This window comes from Folsomia candida, unplaced genomic scaffold (assembly GCF_002217175.1).
Source record: "Folsomia candida strain VU population unplaced genomic scaffold, ASM221717v1 Fcan01_Sc004, whole genome shotgun sequence".
Taxonomy (NCBI): domain Eukaryota; kingdom Metazoa; phylum Arthropoda; class Collembola; order Entomobryomorpha; family Isotomidae; genus Folsomia; species Folsomia candida.
In genome coordinates, this window is record NW_019091196.1 from 4139189 (window position 1) to 4162961 (window position 23773).

A 23773-nucleotide genomic window follows, 5' to 3' on the forward strand; every position below is an offset into this window, starting at 1 on the left:
TGAATAGCGTCGTGATTTCTTAACCGATTTCGGTCAACTTGGTCTTAAAATGATCAGAAGGAATCAGTGTAACTTTTTCCAATAATTTAGGACAATGTGATGCTCTGAAATGGAACAATGGATGGAAAGGTGACTCCGAGTGCAAATTTTTGCTCTATTTCGCCCATAACTAGGGTAAAAATAAAAAATTCGCCAAGTCAACTAGTACATCGTTTTTAAATCCTGTAACAATGATGTATGCAAAATTTCATCAAAATCGGTTGAGAAATGGCCGAGAAATCGACTTATGTCACTTTTTTTGGGTGGGGTAAATGCATACTTAGTAAATTTTTTCCGTTGTTAGGTATTTGCCTCACTAAGAAAAAAAACAGAACATAAAAAGTCAATGTACATATGTATACCCATATTTATAGACAATTTTATTTTGCATAAATGCACAACTGCTGCGTCCAAATTTCCAGCAAAACTTATAATTTTAACATCTTGTCAACGTGAATAATTGTCAATGGTGGTCCAGGCGTATGCTCTCCACCCTCCGGTCCCGTTTTGACCCAATTCGTATCAATCAATCACAAATTTAAATGGTATGAAATTTGGGAAAGACACGATCTCCCAATGCGCATGTTTGACAGAGATATTTGCATCTGAAGAGGAGAAAAGTTGTCAAATTTTACACTTTGCAATGTTACTTTGTGCCCTTTTCCCTCTCATTTAAAAATATTACACACACAAATGCTCCGAAACTTCTTTTGTTTCTTGACCTAAGAGGTTAACCTCTTAAAGACTAATTACACACATTTGTGTAGTATTTTATTTTCCGTTGAGGACGAAATACACAAATGTGTGTACGTAAAAGTATGTATGTATGTATTTTGAGAGGAAGACTCCTCCTATCGTAGGAGCCCACTGCTCAGATCATCCATCAGATCTATTGAATTTCCTCTTACTTTACACCGTATGGCTATCTAGTTGCTCAGGTATAATCCCCATACCTATTGATGAGATATGGGGATCGAGAAACCATTTAAGGATAGTAAGATGGGAAGAGACGCCGGCTTGCCGTAAGCACCACCGCTCACCCCTGCACTTACGGGGCCAGTCCCACTCCGCCCATCCTCTACCCCATGAAATACCACAGAATATAGATTCTACCAGAAGAATCGATCTTATGTATTCGAGTGACGCTTAGGAAGAACGGGGAGAGCCAACCAAATAACTCGGTGTACATTTGGCCCACCTGGGGATGGCACCTCCGCATCATCATCATCACCACATCTCCTGGCATCAAAAAATGATGATGGAAGCACATAGGTGGCGGTGGCACCTCCATTTGTGCACCAGAACACACCATTCTGAGCTGCGTCTCCACGAATTTGATGCTCTACGAGGGTGTGTTTTGGTGCACAAATGGGGGTGCCACCGCCACCTATGTGCTTCCATCATCATTTTTTGATGCCAGGAGATGTGGTGATGATGATGATGCGGAGGTGCCATCCCCAGGTGGGCCAAATGTACACCGAGTTATTTGGTTGGCTCTCCCCGTTCTTCCATAAGCGTCACTCGAATACATAAGATCGATTCTTCTGGTAGAATCTATATTCTGTGATGAAATACTAATATCAAATGGAAGGGGAAACAAGGCTTTGTTTCTCCGGACGAGATTTCCTCGCCTTTTGCATGCACGCAGGTTTGGGCTGGCATGGTACTCTATGCTGTCTCACGATTGTCTCACTTTCCTCTCCCGATGCAGAAATAAATACGACACCACCACCACCACGACCAAAAATATATATTAAATGTTCATTACTTGGCACTAAAGCTTATAATAAATTTACAATTTTTTGTTAATAACTATTTACAATTTAAATCATTTCATTTCTCATAATGTCAAATTAATAACAAGTCACACACCACCAAACACACAATTATTATCGTTAATATTACAACATCGTATATCAATAGTTAAAACATGAGAATACACAAAGTAATAAAAATTACTAGTCTACTATTTTTTAATCACTCCTCATTAGGCATTACTGTTAATTATTTAATAGAGAGGGTGGTATTTCGTAGCGGACGTATGGTACTTCGACATCTTCCCCGTCCCTATCATTGCAACAAAGTTCGAATACAAGAGCCTTCACGTGCGGTTCGATGGGTCTCCTGGATACCTCCCTTACCACCTAAATAGATTATAAAGTTATATAATAAATATATTTTGTAATTAGGCTAAAAAATATATTAATTAGTTAATTAATTAATTTAACTAGTTACCTGCACCAGCGGAGATTTTAATCGCTCCTCCCTCTTTTCCTTCTGCATAAAGAAAGAGTACAGCATACAGACGCCTTGACTCAACATGGTGATTTCAAGGTTGTAGCGATCCTTGAAATGGTCCAAAAATTCCTTCAGGGTCATCTCTCCCTGAACTTCAAATCGATCCCATAAAGTAAATTGCGTGTCGTGATATTTGAGCTTAAGGGCGGCGATCGGCTCACTAAATCCGAATAATGGAAGAGCCAAATTGACAAAGCCGTTCTTGTACTTTTCAATGTTGGTTTCTCCCCCGACACGCTTAATGAGTTCCAAGCAGACGAGTCCCGACATGACAGAGGTTGTTGTGGCGATTGCAGGGATGCTCTTTCCAGCAATCAGTTTCGATTTGAGACGATCAGCCAGCTCAATCGAGTAGTTCGTGGCCCTGGCGTTGGATGCAGCAACAATAAAGTCCATGTGGAGATTGGAGTCGTCATCCTTCTCAAATTCGATTGGAGTGATCTTCAGTCCCTGAAAAGGATAAATTGCAATGCGTAATAAATACATAATACAATGCATGAAGAATAAATATTAAGTTAAAAAACATTTAGATCGTTAGTTTACCTGGAAATCTACACGATTTTTCAAAGTAGTCTTCAACTCCTCCAAACGATCCGAATCAAGAGTTCCAGACTGTGACTGGGCTTCAGCTTCAGTTAAAGCGATCCGCACCCCTGTCCTTGGCTGGAATACCGGAACCTATATACACCATAAAAACAAAAGCAAGTGAATAAATAAAACAATACAATTTTTAATTGTCTCCCTCACATGAACAGCAGCACCCATGTTACCAACAAGTGTCCTATCCCTAACTTGCGGAATTCCGTACATCTCTGCCCTCAAATTGGCCCCAGCGAAGACAAAGTCTACACACAAGTCATCTTCCGTGGTGAAGGTCATTGCCTTCGGGCATCTCTTGGGGGCTGACCAAAACGGCTGTCCCGTGCTGGTCGTTTGGTCTGGGGGAAAATTAAATAGCAACTGTTGGATTGTGTTGTTGAACGAATCCTCCCACAACAATCTTGCCCAGGTCACGCACCCTTGGAAATCTTTCGGTTGATCATCCATCAAGCACTTTTTAACCGATTCCAATATCTCTAATGGTTGACTACCCGGCAGCTTTAGGGTTCTCTCCAAATATCGGGGATCACTTAAAAATTGAGCCGCATTCTCCGCACTTTGTTTAAAGATTCCCTCAAACAAGTCTCGAGCCCATTTCAACGTGTGTTCAATTGCGTTTGGAAAATTTTTCAGAGTGCAGATTGGAATACTTTTTTCGGGCGGGTCTTGGCTCGAACTGTAGCTCTCAGTCATGTTGGGATTGACGACTTGCGTACTTCCTTTAATTCCTAACGTTCCAGATTCAAGAAGAGGTTTCCGATAGTAGACACATCTACGGTCCATATAAATTCGGGCGTCGACATTGTCTAATGCGTTGGCCACTCCACTCAAATTTTCAAAGAAATCGTCATTGTACTTAGTGTGCCATTCGGAAGTGTCAATAGCCATTTACTAAAAAACAGCTGGTCCAAATTCAAATCTAATAGGTGCATCGTGTTCCTCATTCAATTCTAAGTAAGTTTCAATGACTAATTTATCCTTTTCTAACAACCAGACGAGCATGGATAACCTAGAAATGAAGCGGGCGGCCATCATTTTTCATTACCAAAATGGGAAGACAAATAGCGAAATTGTAAAACTTCTAAAAAATTCAAAGGTCAATTATAACTTGGTCAAGCGGACCATTAAAAGGTTCCTTGACACTGGGTCCACCATTAAACGACGAAGAACTTACACTCCAAGGCCTAGAAGGACCCCTGCAATGCTGAAGGCACTGAAGGCCAGAATTCGAAGAAATCCACGCCGCTCCCGACGAAAACTGGCCTTGCAGATGAAGGTTTCAAGGCAAACTATCCAAAAAGCTCTTAAAGAAGACCTTGGACTGAGGGCTTTGAAACGTGGTACTTGCCATATGTTGACCATCCCCCAGAAGATAGCACGAGTGAAGAAATGTCGATCCCTCCTGAAGCGGTACGGCAAAAAAAAAGTGGAAAGGATCCTGTTTACTGACGAGAAGATATTCACTGTTGAGGAATCTTTCAATAAGCAAAATGACCGTATCTACGCAAGATCTGTCAAGGACATCCCCCAATGTCAAAGAAAGGTCAAAAGGACCCATCATCCAGGATCTGTGATGGTCTGGGCTGGTGTTAGTTGGTGGGGCAAGGCTCCACTTCATTTTGTCGAAAGAGGGGTCAAGGTGAAGGCAAAAAATTACTTGGACGATGTTCTCGAACCAATAGTACGTCCTCTTAATCAGTCTTTATTCAATGGAGAAGACTGGACTTTCCAGCAGGACTCTGCACCTGCTCATAAGGCGAAAATGGTCCAAAACTGGCTTCACAACAACATTCCAGACTTCATCTCCACTTCAGAATGGCCATCGGCATCGCCGGATTTGAATCCATTGGACTACGCTATTTGGTCAAACTTGGAGGCAAAGGTATGTGCTAAACCCCACACAAGTATTGAGGCACTTAAGAATTCTTTGACCATGGAATGGGAGAAATTGTCCATGAAATCGGTGCGTACTTGTATCGAGGAGTGGCGCCCGCGTCTTCAGCGCTGCATTAGTGCAAGGGGGGGAAATTTCGAAAACTAAATAATATTTCTGTTGCGAAATTTCACTGGCTTTCCAATAAAATTACCTAGAAATTTGTAATATCGAAATTGTAAAAGTTACATCGTTTTATTTGCATTGACACTTCCTCGTGGCCACCTAGTAGGTTGCTTCCGTTTCGGGACCAACTCTGTTGACATGGTGTTCAATGGTAATTCCGGGATTCATTTCTAGCACAGCTTGTGCAGCGCAGACTGACTTGGCCTGACCGACGTCTTTGGGCCGGAAGAGAAATTGACGATTTAGATTGGACCGCTCAATCAAGTCCATGTCAGTCACAAAAATTTTTCCCTTGTCGCCGCCACCGAGTCCCAACATTGCAAAATTTTTTAAGAGTTCGCATCCTAATTACATAAAAAATAAATCATTGTTATTAACTATGAATCAGTCAAATTAATTGAAAATCATGAACAATAATTAACAATGAAAGTTTAGCTGTACCGATTGCACCCGCTCCAACCACAAACCACTTTTCATCTCCCAAAGTTCGTTGAAATTTTTTCCCAAAAACTGCAATCTGTGAATCGTACCGCGACCCGCTCCCCTGGAAATCTGTCTCGTCCAGCGTACTCATGACCGCACCGGTCTCACCATCAAACTCGAACGGAAGGCACTCAATTGAATCAAAAAACATCCACTGGCAGAGAGGGTGAAATTTTCCGCTCACAGATTTCATGACTTCTTGAGCCGCGACGCCACCCACGAATCCATTCATAGGACAGACTTGTCCAGAGCAGATGAAACTAAAAATTCGGGCAACTTTCACATTAAGCGTGATTTCCCTCCTTGTAGCCAACTTTGCTGCTATCTTCACAAAACTGTCGGCATCCTCAGCGTTGTATGGACGAGGTCGGCAGCTGTGTTGATTGACGAATGCATCCAGGGCTTGGGAGGCAATGTTGATCGTTTCAGTATGGTCGAGCTTGCCCCAGTCCGCAATTATGTATACTGGAGCGGCGATGGATTCCTCCAACCTTTTGAAGGAGAGTTTCTTGACCATTTTTACTTGAGTGACAACGCCACCTCGTATATAGTTCGTCATGCCTACAAGTAATTAATAAATGAAATAATTATCATTTACTTGAAAAAGAATTAATTTTATTCACATTTTAAAATAAAATGTTCGCACCTCTCGTATCAAGCTTGAGTTTAAAAGTGTACGGCCCGTCACCTCGATCTGGATGGGAGGATGATCATTGAGTTCAGTCATGCCTTGAACTTCGAAAAACTTGACGAAATCTCCATCTTGAAATCCATCAGGACTTCCAAGACATGTGACCACCCCTTGTTCTTCCTTGGTCACGCCAGCAATCAGTGTCGTCACAGGATTCTCACCGTTGACATCAAGCACGCTGAAGTCTGGGCCAAAGTCGCAAAAAATTCTTGAGAAAAGTCCCTTTGTTTCAGCCAAGATGAAAGAAACCCCATTGTCGTGACACCAGTTTCCAATTTCGAGCAAGTTGGAAACTCCGCTACTCTCGGTGACGACGACCGTGCTGTATTTTTCTTTTCCTATGAGTTCCGGAGTTAGTGGTTCCTTCGAAGTGAGAACTGATACATCAGGATTCAGTTCGCTTAAATGTTTGAGACATTGTTCTGCCCGGTTCTTCCCAATGTCGGCTTTTCTCAAATAAAACTGAGAACATAGATCATCCCAGGTTGTAGTGGTGGCATCTTGCAAAGTAACAGACTTGACTCCAGATAGAATCACGTTTTTCGCCACTTCCACTCCAAGTCCGCCCAGTCCAGAGATTAAGATATTTGACGCCGCCATCCGTGCCAGAGCTTCTTCTCCGAGGACATAGCGTTGCCTGGAATACAGATTTTCGTCGATCCCTGCTCCGTTGTTGTTAGCGGACGATCCATAGTACGGAACAATGTTGACTTCAATTGGTTCCTAAGTATATAGATATTTCATAAATTTATATTAAAATGGCTTGAACTTCACGTGGCAAGGATTTTTTCCCAAAATAATCCCAAGCTCTCGGTCGCAAAATTTACCGTCAAGTGAGTTAACGTTATGTAGAAACGTAACTAACAATGGAACCTTTCTTCAAACTACACCGGGATCGACTAACGAGCAGGGGTGGGCAAGATACTTTGGTCGGAAGATACAAGATAAGATACTTTCTAGGATAAGATATAAGATAGAAGATACAACTTGTTCAAGTACACAAGATACAAGATACTTTCCTAAAAATTGAGTAGTCAAGATACAAGATATGTATCTTAAGCTACTTTTATACTAGATAAGATACTTTCTTTTTTAGCTTGGTATTCATGTCCAATTAGTCATGTTTAATTATTTAAACGAAAAAATCTAGTGAGTACAAAATTTAAAATCATTCTATAATCATCTTACAAGTTTTGTTTCCAGTGCTTATACTTCGAAAAATTTCTAAATTTGGAAAATCTAAAACTCTACGTAACATATTTACGTTTATTTTTAAGAAGTTGGTATTATTTTTACAATATTCCCTGCTTATTGAAACTAAGCCCTATAATATCCATACACTAGTTCAGTGTATGTATGTACATATCATGTAATGTGCAACGTATGTATGTGTACAAATGTACGAGTACACATGAACATATATACATATGCATATAAAGATATATATACAATATGAATATATGTACATATGTATGCATTTACAAGTTTGTTACCAATTGGAAAAACATAAACTAAAATTTCGCCAAAATCTGGTTACGACAAATTCATGGTCAAATTGGCTGCCAGTAGTAAAAAATTGACTTAATTTGACGGAATTTTAAGAAAAAGTATCTTGAATCTTGTCAACTATCTTAAGATACTTTTCTGCCAGGCGTATCTAGATAAGATACTTACACAAGATACTATTCGACTTTTTAAAAGATAGAAGATACAAGATACTTCTGTGATCAGGAGACGAAGATACAAGATAAAGATATTATCTTGTATCTTTTAATTTCTAGATAGTTTTGTCAATAAATAAATTAATGCAACGTACCTTGCTATCCAAATTGATGAGCAGGTCAAGGCCGCCACCATCGTCGAATAGGGATTCGTCGTAAATGACGCTAGGTCGAGGATGTTTGGGCCACTCACCGCAAATCATGCTCATTTCAGAGCGTTTTCTCTTACAACTCTGTAATTTAAAAAATAAAGAGAGATTTGATGTACGAAACACTATGTTGCATTTCTTTTCTGGCATTATTAGAACGGTAAAAACTAGTCATTACTTACGATTTCTCGAGTCAAGTCCGTCATGATAACAACCTCATACGGGCGATGGGTGCCTTTGGGCTGAATCAAGGGGACAAACTTCTTTTCAACTGCTTGGACGACCTCGGGAATTCTTGTCCAAGCCCACCCCTTTCCACTGCTTCGCTTAAAAACTTTGTTAAATTTGTCCATTCTACCACAAAATTAAAAGTAATTAAAGAACACTTCACTTTCTCATTATCTCACTTTTTTATACGTCCAAGAACTATTGATGTAGTCACAAATATTTACACAATGTATAATTAGCTTTCAGTTTTACTTTTTTAAAAGTCTGATTCGTTATCAACTGGTTGAATTATGGTCCGATTCCCATCTTTCAATTCTTTCAACAGTACATAAAACTTTATTCTCAAGATGGTACACACTATTTCGGTCCTGTGACTCAAACAACTTTCAGAAACTTTAGAATCCGTCAAAAACTTATGTACTGTGGAATCCTTCTTGAGTTCTCTCACTACACTCGTTCCAAAATCATTTTGAGATGACATCACGGCTGTGTGATACAGCTCGTTAACTTTGAGAAAAGTATTCTGATGATTTCTATGCAGCAAGTGGCCATATCCAAACTCCTTAGGGTTAGTAAAAACGTGGGGATCGTAAGCTTTTAATTCTGTTAAGGTTTCAGGATCAGTAAAGCATTGAGATGGACGATCATTTACGAATTCAAGGAGGTTGATCTCACACAAGTTGCATTTCTTTGTTTTGATAATTTTTTTAACAGCCCATGATGATAGATATATGGCTGCGTTTTCCGCTGCAGCATTGGTGACTTTTGCTATACCTTCAAAGTAAGAATTTATTTGGTAACTTATTCGGTCTTCATCGTTTGACTCATCTCCGTCAGATTCAAATTCGTCATCGGTTTCATCATTTGTAACTGATTCCTGCCTCGTTTGCCAAGCAACACTTTAATTTTTTCCATAGTCTCTTCGGTTGTTTGATCTTCTTCAAAGGACTCGCAATTCGCACCAGATGGAGATTTCATCATTGCACAAACAAAGAAATATCTATATGCTTGGCGAAATTGTTGTGCCGTAATCTTGTTGCATGGTCCAACCCGAGACTTTACGAATGAGAAAAAGTGTTCTAGAAAGTCTGATTGTATTCGCCTTGTGAAGACATAGTCGAACCCATCAAGTTCCAGGTCACTTAGAAGCATGTACATCGAGTGGAGAGTTAATTGAAAGTTTTTCAACGTAGGGACGTGAACGCGTCCATTGGATTTAATTACTTCTAGCTGGCTGATCCATGTTTTGTATTCTAGTAACTTATCTTTGTGTCTAAATATATCCTTGCCACGTTTCAATGGGTTACAATCATCGGGCATGCTACCGTTCAGTAAGTCGAAAATCTCATTGAACTTCTCAGCTATTACAGCGAATGCAATGTGGTTATAAGGAAGTAATTTCTTTTCTACCATGACTTTGATGCCGGCTGCAACGCTTCCGCTTAGCGTTTGAGCAGCCAAAGAAACTTTCATTTTTTCCCATCTGTTGGGTTGCAAATGACGCTCGGTTAACTTGGGAAACACCCTCGATGAGCCTTTCACATCCAACCTGTATGCGTCTTGTAATTGACATTTTTCTGCTTTCATTATTTCTGCACTGTACTCTCCGACAAGATGATGATGTTCTGGTAGGTTACCAACATCCACTGGGACGAGAAAGCCGTAATTGAACAAGTTATTGCGGATACATTTGATCAGATGTGGCACGTCGTACAGGGCATAGATCTTGTTATTGTTGTGCTCAAAGAAGGGTGCTTCCATCGTCACACCAAGTAACTTGTACACTCCTTGATTCGAACCACCTTGATCGACCACGGTAGCCCGAACTTGTAAGCCTATTTTCTGCAAGGACGAAATTGATTGAAGTAGCAATGACTTAAGGAGCTGAGGTGACATTGACGATTTGCTGAAGTGATAAGTCAACGGATATTTCCAATTTGTTGTAAGGCCTCTCACCATGATCACAAGAGCATGGTCAGCTGCGGTCATAATTGATCCATTCTGTGCATGTGTGGGGATGCCCTCGAGTGCATCAAGATATTTGTTATATTGAATAAGTGGGGTAATATCTGTTTCATCCATTGAAATAATGCAATTTCGTTCTTTATTATTAAGGTTTTTGGTAAGAGACAAATCAAGTAACAAATCAATGTCAGGTCAATGTTGTTAAATATGTATTGTACACGTTAAATATGCATATGAGCTTGTGTGCACGTCTAAACAAAATTTATATTTAGAGATTTAGAGATTTCTTTAAATTATCGTTATGTTTTAATGTATGCATATAAAAATGGCATTAAATTGTGCTGGTGTAGTTGTACATACATATTCTGATAATTCCTGGTTCGGGCTATGCAAAGTTGTACGGTGAGATTTAATTAAGTTTCCCCTCAAATTTATTTAGTGATTTAGCTTAGTGATTAATTTTTTTCCCAACTTAATTTTTTACTACTTATTTACTAATTAGCAATTAAAAATGAATTTAGTAAAATCAGTAAAACAGTAGTTAATTTCAGTGTTGTTTAACTACACATAAAAGTTGTTGAACTACAACTACTTCGGTTTCATGTAGTTAAATTTTTACATTTCTAACTACATTCTAAAATCTAACCACTAACTACTTTCAACTGCTTTTTAATTACTTTCATTTATCTACCTTTTACGGTGTAGTTGAATGAAAGGAAAACTTGTACCTACTTTACTTAACTTCTTGTTAAAATCATTAAAATAAGAAAATTATTAGCAACAGATTCATTGTAATTCCCTTAAAAACATAATTACGTTCAGGTAGTTGAGATTTTTACTGAATTTGATCTAGCATTTTATCACTTTCTGAGAATAATTAAGGCAGCTAGAACACCATGAATTTAAGAAGATTTGAAAACCCCAATTTTTCATTAAAAAGAAATTTGAGATTAGATGACATGTAGTTAAAAAGTAGTTGTAAAGTAGTAAAAATGTAGTTGGTCAACTATACCTTAATAGGAGAAAGTCGTTTAACTACATTTTCCAACTACTTTAAAAAAGTAGTTAAATCTTAACTATAACTATCTTTTGCAAAAAATTGTAGTTAACTACTACGAAACACACAAATTTAATTTAACCAAATTAGTTTGCAAAATCCGTCAAATAAAACGCAAGTTGTTTTATCATCGCAACTTTTCACACCATTCCAAAAATCCGTTTTATTTGCGAGTAAAATCATTCCATTCTCGTTCCATTCCATCCAAAAATCATTCATTCTATGGCAAATAAAACACACCCATTAATCAACCTAACGACGAAATTTGTCGCCCAGAATTTTAAAATAAATTTCCACAAGGGAGAAATATCCTGCTTTTGACATCGGGTGCTACGTCAATTAATCATATATGAGGAATGAATATGCAACTCACCTATTTCACAATCACGGTCTCTGTATCAGTCTTCTTTTTGGCTGCGGCAGAGCCTTCTTTCCACCCCGTTTTGGAGACGCGGATGACGTAGCTTTGCGTTTTGTCGCAGTTTTCTTCTTGTTGGAGTACGTCTTCTTGGCAGCCGTTGTTGTCGTCGCACCGGCACCACAAAAACGCAGCTGGCCCCCCTGAGTTTGGCGTAGGTTTTACCACAACAGCGACAGGGGAATTGGAGCGCTTCTTATTCTTCTTCTTGTTCGGCTTGGGAGAAGCTGATGCCTCGAGGGGAATAGACCCGTCGTCTAGTTAACCAAAAAAATCAGATAATTAACTCATTTTTCTCCGCTTTGGGAATATGTTTCATACCAATTAAATGTGTTATCGATTGAGAATAATTTAGTCAAAATCGTACCTCAGCCAACAACGTGATTTTGATAAATTTGCAAATTATTCCACCAAGACAGTTGATATTGTTGTCGTTGAATCAATGTTTTAGTAGTTATCTCGATTGTCTGCAAAATAAACAGTTGATTAGTGGAAATTCATTATCGTCACTTATGATGACAATCGAGCGACTTAATTACTTATTCGATTTCCTCACCAGAAACTGAGAGCCGGTAATTTTTCGCTGTCATTTCGTTATTTGATGTCCTTTGCACAATTACTGTGGGAGGAAAGGAAACTTTTGTCACGGCTTGGAACCAGACGGAGAACAAGGCGACGAACAGGGTCAGGGTGAGCCCAGTCAAGGACACGGTCTTTGAAAGACGATGACCTCGCTTGACCAACGTGGGCTGAATGGAGGGAATTTTCCTTGAAATGGCAACTGTAGAGTGGCAACTGCAAAGTTGCCTACAGCATTTGGGTATAACGCTTCACGCCTGAAACGAACAATTATTCATTATATTAATAATTGAATTAATATATTCCAATTTATGATCTGATGAAGGTATCTGTATGTGCCGAAAGCTTGTCAGTAAACTCAATTTCAAAGATGTGTCCTCCAATGCCGATCAATCAAATTATATATGAATAAATATATATTTTTTAGTGTACAATTTAAAAATACACATACCTAACACCCGACCTAATACAATGGCAAAGCGAATTGTCGAACTTTTAGCAACACAATCGATTGTAAATATTACTCAACTCATTTGACTTAAATTAAATTAAAGTCAATTGAATAAAATTAAAAAGTTAGTCAAGTAGATTAAATTTTGTGGTTAGTGTGGAGGAGAGAGAGCGAAGTTTGCCATGAGTTTGTTGGCTCAAAGTTGGCACACTTTTCTCTTGGCTACGCTGAGATCGGCGAGAAGTGTAGATGCGAGTACGCGACCCTACGAGAAAAAATACGTGTAAGTAGCCATCTATATAAGCGAAGCTCCTCAGTCATCAATGCCTCTACCCACCACTGCCTATTCAATTTTACTGTATGCCCCTTTGGACGCGAATACTACCATGGAAAGGTAAGTATGCTCAGTCCACTCTACTGAGTGTCCAGCTACAATGTGTGTAACTGGCACTCAGGGAGGGCTGCCCCAGCTGCCGAGATATGAGGGATCGAACCATAGACCTTCCGAGTGCTGAAAGCCACCGGTTCTCACCCCCAAGCCAAACAGCCATGGCTACGTAAAAGTACAAGTAAAAGTGTGTACGTAAAAGTAAGTTGATAAATTTTGCACTTTCTAAATTTAATGCGCGTTTTCTCCTCTTCGGACGCAAACGCCCCCACTGGTAGATCGTGTCTTTTCCAAATTTCATACTAACTAATTGTTAATACAATTGTTACGATGGACACTAATTTACTAAAAATCGGAGAGCATAAGCAGCTAGACTTTCATGGTTAGTAGTAGTTGAAAAGTACAAAAACTGTAGTCAGATATGGTCGGGGCATCATAATTAAAGCCGTTTTTACATGCATTGCTAATGTAAAAATAACCTTAATTTTAATACATCGACTCATAAAACTGATGCATTTTGGCTTCATTTATCTCAAAAAATTTTACAAATTGAGTATACACTCTTAGCAACTTGGTAAAGAATTCCTAATAAGCGTCTTTACCGAGCTCTTGGTAATGACGCGTCCTACAAAAATTATACCGGATTATTACCGTATCAATACCAACCGGGTAACTGGCCTTCCACCACAATATTTTAAGTTATCTTTATAATTTTGGTAATAAATTCCTACGAGCTGGTAATTATATCCTTCAAATTTAGATAACATTCTTTACCATAATTTTAATCAAGTGCACTACAAGTTGTGGTGCTGACGAGATCTACATTTTGGTGTGGTTTATTACCATAGTGGTAAGAATTTTAATACATTTGGTATGGATTGTGAGACGCTACACAGTGGCGCATTTTTCAGTTTTAGTTTCTGCTCAGCTCAACTCAAGTCAAAATGGCGAAATTAATCCTATTCTGCCCGTGGAAGAAAGTGATAAAAACTTCTGGAAATTATATAGAATTTTTGGAAACAGGTAAGTATCAAATTATCATATGTAGGTGCCTTGAAGATGGTGATCGAGCACGACCACCATCTTAATAGGAACGAGTAAATAATAATGTTATGTTTATTTTTTTCAGTGAAGCAAAAATTTGAGTTGGAAATCAGAACAGAGATTTTTCTGCAAGACGTCAACCGGTGTGGGCTCATCCAAAATCGACTGGAGATTCATCGGAATTTGAAGGGGGGACAGACGAGTGTCAAAAACCATAGTTTGCATTATACTTAAATTTTATACTTATGTAAGTATGTTTTAAAATGGTTTTACAATAAATATAATTGATTGAAAGATTATTGTAAAGAAAATAAATAAATGTATTATTTTCGGTGGAAATCTGCACAACATTTGGTAATAATGGGGTATACATATAAAAAGCATTAATACCGGTATGAGTAGCACGCCGTGTACAAAGTGGTATGGTTTATTACCAGGCGGTAGACATTTTACTACATATTGTAGTACATCTGTCATACATCACGGTATTGATTTTATCCCTAAAGGTGTTCTTTATTACCACTTCGGGTTCAATCAATTTCTTTACCAGCCGGTGGTTATTATTACCGTTTTTGCAGAGTCATATACGTGTGCATTTTGGTAATGATTTGGTAATGATTTTATTTTGAGTGTATTATTTTTACTAACTAAATTATTAGAAGCGGAAAAAGCAATCTTTCATAGGTAAATAGCAAAAATGTTTCAAATTAAACTAATTTGGCGTCGAAATTGGCAAAAAAAATCTGAAAACTTCAACATATAAAATCTTTCCAGTATGCATAGAGTATAAAACTGTAGACAGAAAGTTAGTAAGAGCGATGCATTTTGGTTTAATTTTTCTACCAAAATTTTATAAAAATTATTTAAAAAGTTTGAATTAACCTCGATTTTGGAACTGATCTTTTATTTGTACTGTTCACTCGTTAACCTATTTTTTAAACTGAATTGGCTTGGAAATTTTCGAAATATTGGAAACTCAATATATAAAATCTTTCTCACGTGATTTCAAGTTAAAAAAACTTTATGAGGGCAAAAACTAAAAATGTGCACTTTTGGTTTCACCTATATTCTAAAATTTCTTAAAATGCTTATAAAATTTTTAATTAACTAAACATTGAGCAATGAGTAGGATCTTCGATGTTTTATTAAGTACGCTATTTGTTAAATAAAATAATTTGGCTTCTAAATTTGCAAAAAAATTTGAAAATTTTATACATGTAAATTTATAACTGTAAACAAATAAACCTGATAAAATTTTGCATCCTAATTTAATTTTTCTACTAAATTTTTATAAAACAGGTATAAACTTTTAATTTTTATTAATTTAAAACTAAGAAGATTCAGCGACTAAGGAAGCAGAGCTAAAGAAGGATATTTCATAGTTTGATAGCCAAATTATATATTAATTAAACTAAATTGGCGTCGAAATTTGTACAATATTGGATTTTCGATATGGAGAATGTTTCTAGTGATTAAAAAACAGGATAATAATGTGAATTTGGATTTCACTTATGTTCAAAAATTTCTTAAAATGAAAATAAAATTTTGGTTAGTTAAAATTCTAGTGTCAACGAAGGGGATCTTTACATCTTACTAACTAAGCTATTTGTTACTTGCTAGGCGTCGAAATTTACAAAATAAATCTCAAAATTTTAACATAACAAACAAACAATAAACAACTTGTTTTTTATTTTTCTGATAAAAATTATGCATAAAACCCAATAATATTCTGAATTACGTGAAGTATGCTAGATTCCCATCTGCAATAACAGTTAACTTCAAACTATTTTATAAAATTGAACCAATTTGGCTTGGATGTTTTGAAAATTTGGTAAAATCTAGAATATTAAGTGTGATTTAATGTGGTCATTTTATTTTTGGGAAATTTGAATAATCGTGAAAATCATTGTAAAATTCTAAGATAAATCTATAATTAATTTTTTACTAATAAGCTACTTGAAATACTCATTTTTCTAAATTTGCGAACAATGGAAATTTCTACGTGTAAAATTCCTTGATTTAAATTTATTTAAAGTGAACAAACCTAATACAAATGTAAATTTTATTAAAAAGAGTACAAAATTCAGAACGAAATTAAAACCAAAATGTCCTTCAAAATAAGGTTTACAAAAACATTTAAATTGAATTTCGGATACAGATCGATGAAATATTTTATTTAATATATATTTACGAAAAAGCGTCAAAATATTTACGAAATATTATGAAAACAACCTTAAAAGTAAGAATTTTTACATTTGTATTTTTAGTACAAATTCTGTTGTTTTTGTGATCCAATTTCTTAGAGGAAATACTTACAAAATATATGTAGGTACTTTTTTAAAACAATTTCTAAAATATCTACGTCTTTTTTAAAATAATCTCGGCATTATTTATAAATAAATATATACATGTGTCTGAAAACTGCGACAATACATGGGGAAAATTTATTTTGTGATCTATGCATGGAACACACCCTCAAAGTTTGACCATCAGTCGTTAATAACGACTCGTTATTAAATGAAAATGTTGAAAATAAATTCATATCCGCCCTCTGTTAATAAATTCTCGAGATTTTAATTTAAAAAAATATATACTTTTCTTTCTCCATTTCCTACCTTCAGAAACTTAACAGGCTAAATAATTCTAAATTAAGCTCTTTTGGGGTTAAAACTTGTAAAATAAATTATAAACCTTACAAAGAAGCAATTTAAGCAATCTTTACTAACTTTGTACAATCCGTAAATTTTGCACCATAATTTTACAAACTTTTATGAAATAAAGTGACGCCCTTGATCTGAGCAAGTTTTAAAAAATTTGGAAGCCAATTTTCCTTCGAAAAACTTTGTAAGTTTACAGAATTTACGGATTTTACAAAGTTACAAAGGTCTGCGTGAAGTACCTCTTTGACCTTTTTAAAAATAAAATTTCGTCCTCAGGTATCGTATGGATTATGAAACGTCCGTCTTCCCAGCGATGTCCGGGTTTGGAAGAGGAGCGAGCGATTGGGCGACAGCGACGCACCTCGCGTCACACCCACTCCTACTTTTCCGCATGATGCAGCGCTACTCCGTCATCCTGCGCCAATTTTATGACGATGTCAACGATAACTTGGAAAATGGTAATTATTTGGTAGCGGAACGACCACGCGGTAAACTTTTACCGTGAAATAGTATTTTATAAAAATACCGAACTATTGGGAATTACTTTTAATACACGTCGTCATCATGGTACGGCTGGGAATCTTGTTACCAAAATTTTTTTGTTCCTAATCGTATCGGTTGTGGTAAATATTTTTGTTACCAGTTTGGTAAAAATTTATATCATCAAGTTAGTAAATACTTTTCTTGCATGTGAAAGATTTTCAAATTTGGTAAATATCGTTTTTACTATTTTGGTAAATATTTGTGTTACCAATTTGGTAAACGGTTCTGTTACTAATTTAGATAGTAATATTTTTTCTGTTACCAGTTTGGTAAATGCTTTTGGTCACCAATTAAAGTTCGAGTTCGGGTACAGTCTGTGCATCCTAGTGAGCGAGTTGACTTTTCCTGCTCGCCACTTACCAGTAATGTAAATGATTTTTGTCACCAAAACTTCTAATTTGCAGCTAATACAAAATGGATTGATTTCGTTTTGGTGGCAATAAATTCCTGAGTTTGTGCTTTACAATTTCCATTGGGCAAAAATTCCATAATAAATCTCAAAGAAAAGTATTGGACTGAAACATGTAAGTTATCATGTTTTTAGTCAAATACTTTTCGTTGAGATTTATTATGGAATTTTTGCCCAATGGAAATTGTAAAGCACAAACTCAGGAATTTATTGCCACCAAAACGAAATCAACCTATTTTGTATTAGCTGCAAATTAGAAGTTTTAGTCGGGATTGTTCTTCCTTTCTGGTTCGCGATGCCCCGTTTGGAGTTTGGGAACGGTCACTCTCAAAATCCAAAGCAACTTTTTACATGCAACTGCCTGCCTTGTTTACATGAAAATCAGCTGCTCTCTTCGCCCCGCCCCCCTCCATAGAAAAAAATCTCTCGGTACACAAGGAGACGCAACCGTCGTCTCTGTCTTTTAGTTATGAGATTTTTTCAACGTATATGCATTCTTAATGCAAAATTGTTTTGCAGATGTCATGCAGCGTTTAGAGAGTTTACGAGGGAACTACTTTTGGCCTTCTCAAACTGATCTGGGTGATATTGCTTCGGCAATTTTTCGACTTCAAGACGTCTACGATATCGATCCTTTAGATGCAAGTGAAGCAATTACAAAATTTCAAATTTTAATCACGCAGATAATACATTTCCGAACCGAATTTTCAAAAATTTTGAATTTATTTTCCAGCTTTCTGCCGGATACTTGCACGGAATTCAGACCAACGCCCATCTCACTGCGAGTCATGCGGCCGACTTGGCTGATCTGGCGCTCTCTTTCGGTGACTCTTTAACAGCGGGCGAGTGGCTAAAAGCTGCCCGGGAAAAGGTCGTGACCTTCGGGGACGAATCGGTCTTTCTCGACCAGCTCACCCACCCCTGGGGAAAAGCAGTCGCTCTGGTAATGCTTAATTGAATTTTTACCAATCAGTAATTATTTTTGGAAAATAGTGTTACCGATTTTTTGTAATTGATTTAGTTATTCGGTAGCAAATTTCTACTGGTTTTTAACTAATCAATCGATGAATTCGGTAAAAACGTTTACCAATTTTTACCAATTGAAAGTAAAACGTTTACCAATTTTTACCAATTGAAAGTAAAACGTTTACCAATTTTTACCAATTGAAAGTAAAACGTTTACCAATTTTTTTACCAATCGACGTAGTTATTCGGTAGCAAATTTGTATCAATTTTCTATCGATCAACCTACTCCTTCGCTCGGTAAAAATTGTGTTACTAACTTTCACACTAATCGATTTACTCCTTCGGTACTAAATATTTTACCAATTTTCTGTACCAAGTCTTGCATACTACCAAACCGGTCGATTTTTACCAATTTTTTACTACCAATGAATAACTAATTATATTTTAGCATGGAAAACTGTGGAACATCGACGACTTCCATATTCCCGATATTTTCGCCGAATCTCGCCGCCTCCTCCGAGACGCGCACGAAGCTTCAAAATGGAATCTGAGTTACATCAATCGCGCCGCAAATTATAAAGCGCTCTGTCGCGGGGATGACCTTCCTGGAAATCTGCGCCCAAAAAATGGGAACCAAAATGCAAAATGTTTCCTATTCCGAGGTCATCCATATTTTGCGGTGAATCCGCAATATGTTGAAGTACACTCCGCAGATCCCGTCATCCTCGAGGTGCACTACTTTTTTGGCGACGGCGTCATCCAGGTTCGCAAAATAAATCGGGTTTTTAATTAAATTAGCATAAGGCGGATATGAAAAAAGTATGGAAATATTTAAGAAAGTCAAACTATTCACGAAAAACCGTAAAAAAAACTTAAATTTAAACTTCACGTGCAACAGGACGTTAGATTGTAACTCGATTTCGAATATTTGGAGTTATTGAAATATTGACAAAGTTTTTGTATTTTGCTAAAAAAAGATCGAGGAGTAATGTTTATTTAAAATATGTAGGGAAACATGAATTTTCGTACAAAATTATTTGGTGAACATAATAATTCATATAATAATTCATTAGTTAAAAATTGCTAAATGTCGACGTCAAATTAAGTTTATGTTGAAATGTTTTTTTATAATTATAAATTATTCAAGATTTGTCTTCCATGAATCCTTTACGAATTGTAATTCGGTTTCGGAAATTTGAACTGGTTGAATCGACAATTTATGTGTTTTTGAAAAGTTGACGAAAAAAGTGGATAAGTTTCCCTAAAACGAAGCATTTCTACATCCTCAATTTTGCATTCTGTTCGAAAATTTCGAAAAAAATTGACTTTATGATTTTCTGTTAAAAACTTGACAAGTATTTCCATCAATTTTTTTATAGGACGTGAGCGACGCGGTATTTAACCCTCTCATGGAAGCTAGTGAGCATTCAAGCGGAAAAGAGGCCGCCTTCCTGCGTGACAAGACGACCGCGCCGGCCTGGATTTTCGCCAAGATTCCCTCCCTCGAAAGATCTTTCGCCAAATTGGAGAAAATTGTGGGGCGTCGTGTAGCTCGGAAGGAAGAGGAGGAAGAAGAACCATCTTTTTACATGCAGTCATACTCTGTAGGAAATTATTATCAGCCTTGCCTCCAGTGTGAAGAGGTTTGATAAGAATTTTGCACAGTTTTGCACACATCTTACAAGAATTTGCACACTTCTATTTGCTTAATTGGATTGTTTTCTTAATTTAAATATGTAGCGTGAAGACATTCTTGAAAATATTTTTTTTAGAATTTGCACATTTTTCCAGAATTCGCACATTTCTATTTCATTCATTTCAATGTGTGAGGAGATTTTTGCACATTATTCTTTTTAGAGTTTGCATAATTTGTGTAGACGTCTTTCCAGATTTTGCACATTTTTATGGATTTCTATTTCCTTAATTTGTTCGCTTTCTTCATTTCAAAAGTATGAAGAGATTTTTGGACATTGCATTTTTAGAATGTGTACACTTTTGTATACTTGTTTTCAGGATTTTGTACCGACCGATACCGATACCGATATTTGCCACGCTTCCTTCATTTTAATTCGGTATCCCTTTTAGCATGTCGTGCTTAACTTTGTAGATATAAATTTAAAAAATTCATAATTTTCATAATTTTTTTGTCACATTTTAATAATTTAATTTATTAAATTGCCCACGTAATTAGAATCAAATTTCAGAAATTAGAAGTCTACATGTATCAAATCTTGTTGGGTATTCGAAAATATAAAAATTTACGAAAATATCTTTTGGGCACATTGCTTACACAATTTTTGATATCAAATCTGTAAAATTTTGATAAATACGTTCATATTTCAGATTTTTTTCTATTTACGTTCCAAGACGAAAATATTTCTAATTTTAAATGTGCCGTAATTTACTTTTACATATTTTTTTGTAATTTCCACGCCTTTGTAGACTTTGGTTCTCATTTTCTGCCAAAAGTGGTCTAATTTTCGCCACTTTCTTCATTTTAATGCTGAATCATATTTTGCATGTATAAAATTTTGTAGACAAAAAAAATTAAACTTTTTTTGCAGATAGCTTTGCAGAATCCGATTCAAATTATTAAGTACAATTTTCTATATTTTTGTTATTCGTCTACTTTATCTTTTAGAACATTTCAATTTATTAAAACTTTCAAAAATATTTTTTGGGCACATTATTTTCACAAAAATCTATAAAATTATGATAAACTCTTTGCATAGTTCAGATTTCAAAATATTCTCGTACGTTTAAAAAACAAATTCGTTTCAAATACGTTTAAAAACTTTCAATTTTTCAATGTGGCAACCTTTACATTATTTTTTAAAATATTTTGTACACCTATCTTATCAATTTCTCCCGAAATTGATTAAATTTTCCTCACTTTCTTCATTTTAATTCTTAATCCTTTTTAGCATGTTGTATACTTTGTAGGCACAAAAATTCAACTTTTTTTAAACAATGTTCTGCAAAATCTGATTCAAATAAGATAAATCTGCGATACAATTTTCCATATTTTTTTTCTTGAACTTTTCACATCTAACGATCTTTTAGAATGTTTGCAAATATAAAAACGTTCTAAAATGTCATTTGGGCACTTTGTGTACACAATTTGTGGTATCAAATCTATAAAATTTTGCTAATTAAACACGTTCTTTGAAGAGTTCAGGATCTTTTGTCTGGTCCGAAACTAAATCATTTCTATTTTTTAATGCTTCATAATTTACATATTTTTTGCACACTATTTTTTATTGTTCATTAGGAGCTCCCCAACATCGTGGACAGAATTGGGGGTCGAATCGCCACGACGGAATTTATCGTATTTATTTTATTTTGTTTTAAAAATTATCAAAAATTTTTCGCAAATTTTTTAATCATGTTGCAAAAACCGACTGAATTTGCAGTTGGACGACACCGAGGCTGGAGGTGAGACCGTTTTTCCGCAAATTGGTCTCCGCATAAGACCGAAGAAGGGCTCTGTCCTCATTTTTCTAGACGAAGGCGTCGTCACTCAGGATTATCGGAGACTAAGGGCCTCCTGTCCGGTTCTTTTGGGTGGGTCACGTTCCAAACTAATTTGCATATTTTGTGTTTGGTAGTAAATGACCTTGAATTTGCAAAGCTAGTTGACCTTTACCCTTTCAAGTTTCAATTAAATTCACAGAGGTCGATAAAATAATTTTTTTAATTTCCTAGAAATATATTAACACGACACGATTTCGAAATACATACCCCTTCCCCGTCTTGTCTTCTTGGGTGGGTCATGTTCCAAACTAATTTGCATATTTCGTAGTAAATGACCCTGAATTCAGATATCAAAACCCGGGTGACCGTAACTCTTTGAATTCAGAGAGGTCACAAAAAGATTTTTTTAATTTCCTAGAAATATATTAGCACGATGCGATTTCGAAATGCATAAGTTGTACTCCTCCCCCGTCTTCTTAAGTGGGTCGGGTTCCAAACTAATTTGCATGTTTAAGAAGTGACCATTAATTTACATAAATCCACTAAATTTTATTGACCCTGACCTTGACCTCTTCATTTCACAAAGGTCAAAAAATTGGCCCGTAACATATTTCCATTGACGATTGTGAGATATTAAGATCTTTTTAGCTAGACAATTCCAATTTATCGATGCGTTTATTTATATCCTAACACTTGCGCCATAGTTAAACTATAATAACATGTGCGTAAGTCGTTGGTAACTCGTGAACTCATACGTAACAAATTATGATAGAAAAATGTATGTCAAAAATTTACGATTTTACCATTTCGCGAAATATAAAATTGAAGTGTCGCCGAAAACTATCTAACTTAGGATTTTTAATTATTCAATACTCAGAATTATTATCGACGGCGTTCAACCTTTATTTTTTTCTGCAAATAATTTTTTTTTCAATTTTTTTTCTGGCAATTAAAAAAAATTCTGTAAATTAAGCAAAAAAAATTATCATGCAAAATAAGTATATAAACTTTTTTTATTACATAATTCCAGGACAAAAATGGGTGGCGAGTAAATTCCTGTATGAGCGGGGTCAATGTCATCCTCTACTTCCGGTCGGTAAAAATGCCTTTTTAAATCATCTCGTAACTTCTTAATTCCGGTTTATCAACTCAAAATTGTCATAATGGGGTTGAAATTATTATAATTATTTGTTAATATTTCTGTTTTTATAAATGAATAAATAAACCGTTATTTTATTTTAGAGAGATTTAGTTAAAAGCGCAAATATTAGCATAATTTCGTGCTTGGTCAAAACGGCGACGCCGCCGATCGTACCCTAATAGCATTTTAGGTGCCGCCGATAAATCTAATTTCATATTCCTTCAACAATGAGACGCAGCCGAAATATTAGAAGAATTGGCGCCGCCGACGCCGCCGAAATATTAGAACAATTGGCCCCGCCGACGCCGCCGAAATATTAGAACAATTGGCCCCGCCGAAATATTAGAAAAATTGGCGCCGCCGACGCACCCACAAAATTGGACGTCACCCTCCGATTAATGTTATTCGAA

At 36.3% G+C, this 23773-nt stretch overlaps 3 protein-coding genes across 4 annotated transcripts; 2 read left to right on the forward strand and 1 right to left on the reverse strand.

Annotated features, from left to right (window-relative positions):
- Window positions 1-2024: 2024 nt before the first annotated feature.
- LOC110848953 (ubiquitin-like modifier-activating enzyme 1) lies at window positions 2025-8393 on the reverse strand. The gene is given in 10 exon segments (XM_022096327.2): window positions 2025-2183; window positions 2275-2787; window positions 2881-3015; window positions 3085-3792; window positions 5096-5340; window positions 5438-6040; window positions 6126-6164; window positions 6167-6893; window positions 7987-8124; window positions 8223-8393. Coding segments are annotated over 10 exon segments (3423 nt in total). The 3' UTR covers window positions 2025-2039.
- Window positions 8394-13684: 5291 nt separating this feature from the next.
- LOC118435459 lies at window positions 13685-14394 on the forward strand. Of its 2 annotated transcripts, XM_035851550.1 has the most exons (4): window positions 13685-13795; window positions 13887-13976; window positions 14055-14149; window positions 14256-14394. In XM_035851550.1, exons 1-4 carry the CDS (start codon window positions 13742-13744, stop codon window positions 14269-14271), a joined length of 255 nt encoding a protein of 84 aa, XP_035707443.1. In that variant the 5' UTR covers window positions 13685-13741; the 3' UTR covers window positions 14272-14394. The 2 variants fall into 2 exon arrangements, with proteins under 2 accessions (XP_035707443.1, XP_035707442.1); XM_035851549.1 differs by having other exon boundaries at window positions 13887-14149.
- Window positions 14395-17143: 2749 nt separating this feature from the next.
- On the forward strand, window positions 17144-23467 carry LOC110848954 (prolyl 4-hydroxylase subunit alpha-1). The gene is made up of 8 exons (XM_022096328.2): window positions 17144-17288; window positions 18302-18423; window positions 18516-18725; window positions 19197-19511; window positions 20128-20391; window positions 22020-22076; window positions 22162-22312; window positions 23253-23467. The coding sequence occupies exons 1-8, from the start codon at window positions 17144-17146 to the stop codon at window positions 23354-23356; spliced, it is 1368 nt and encodes a 455-aa protein (XP_021952020.2). The 3' UTR covers window positions 23357-23467.
- Window positions 23468-23773: the final 306 nt, after the last annotated feature.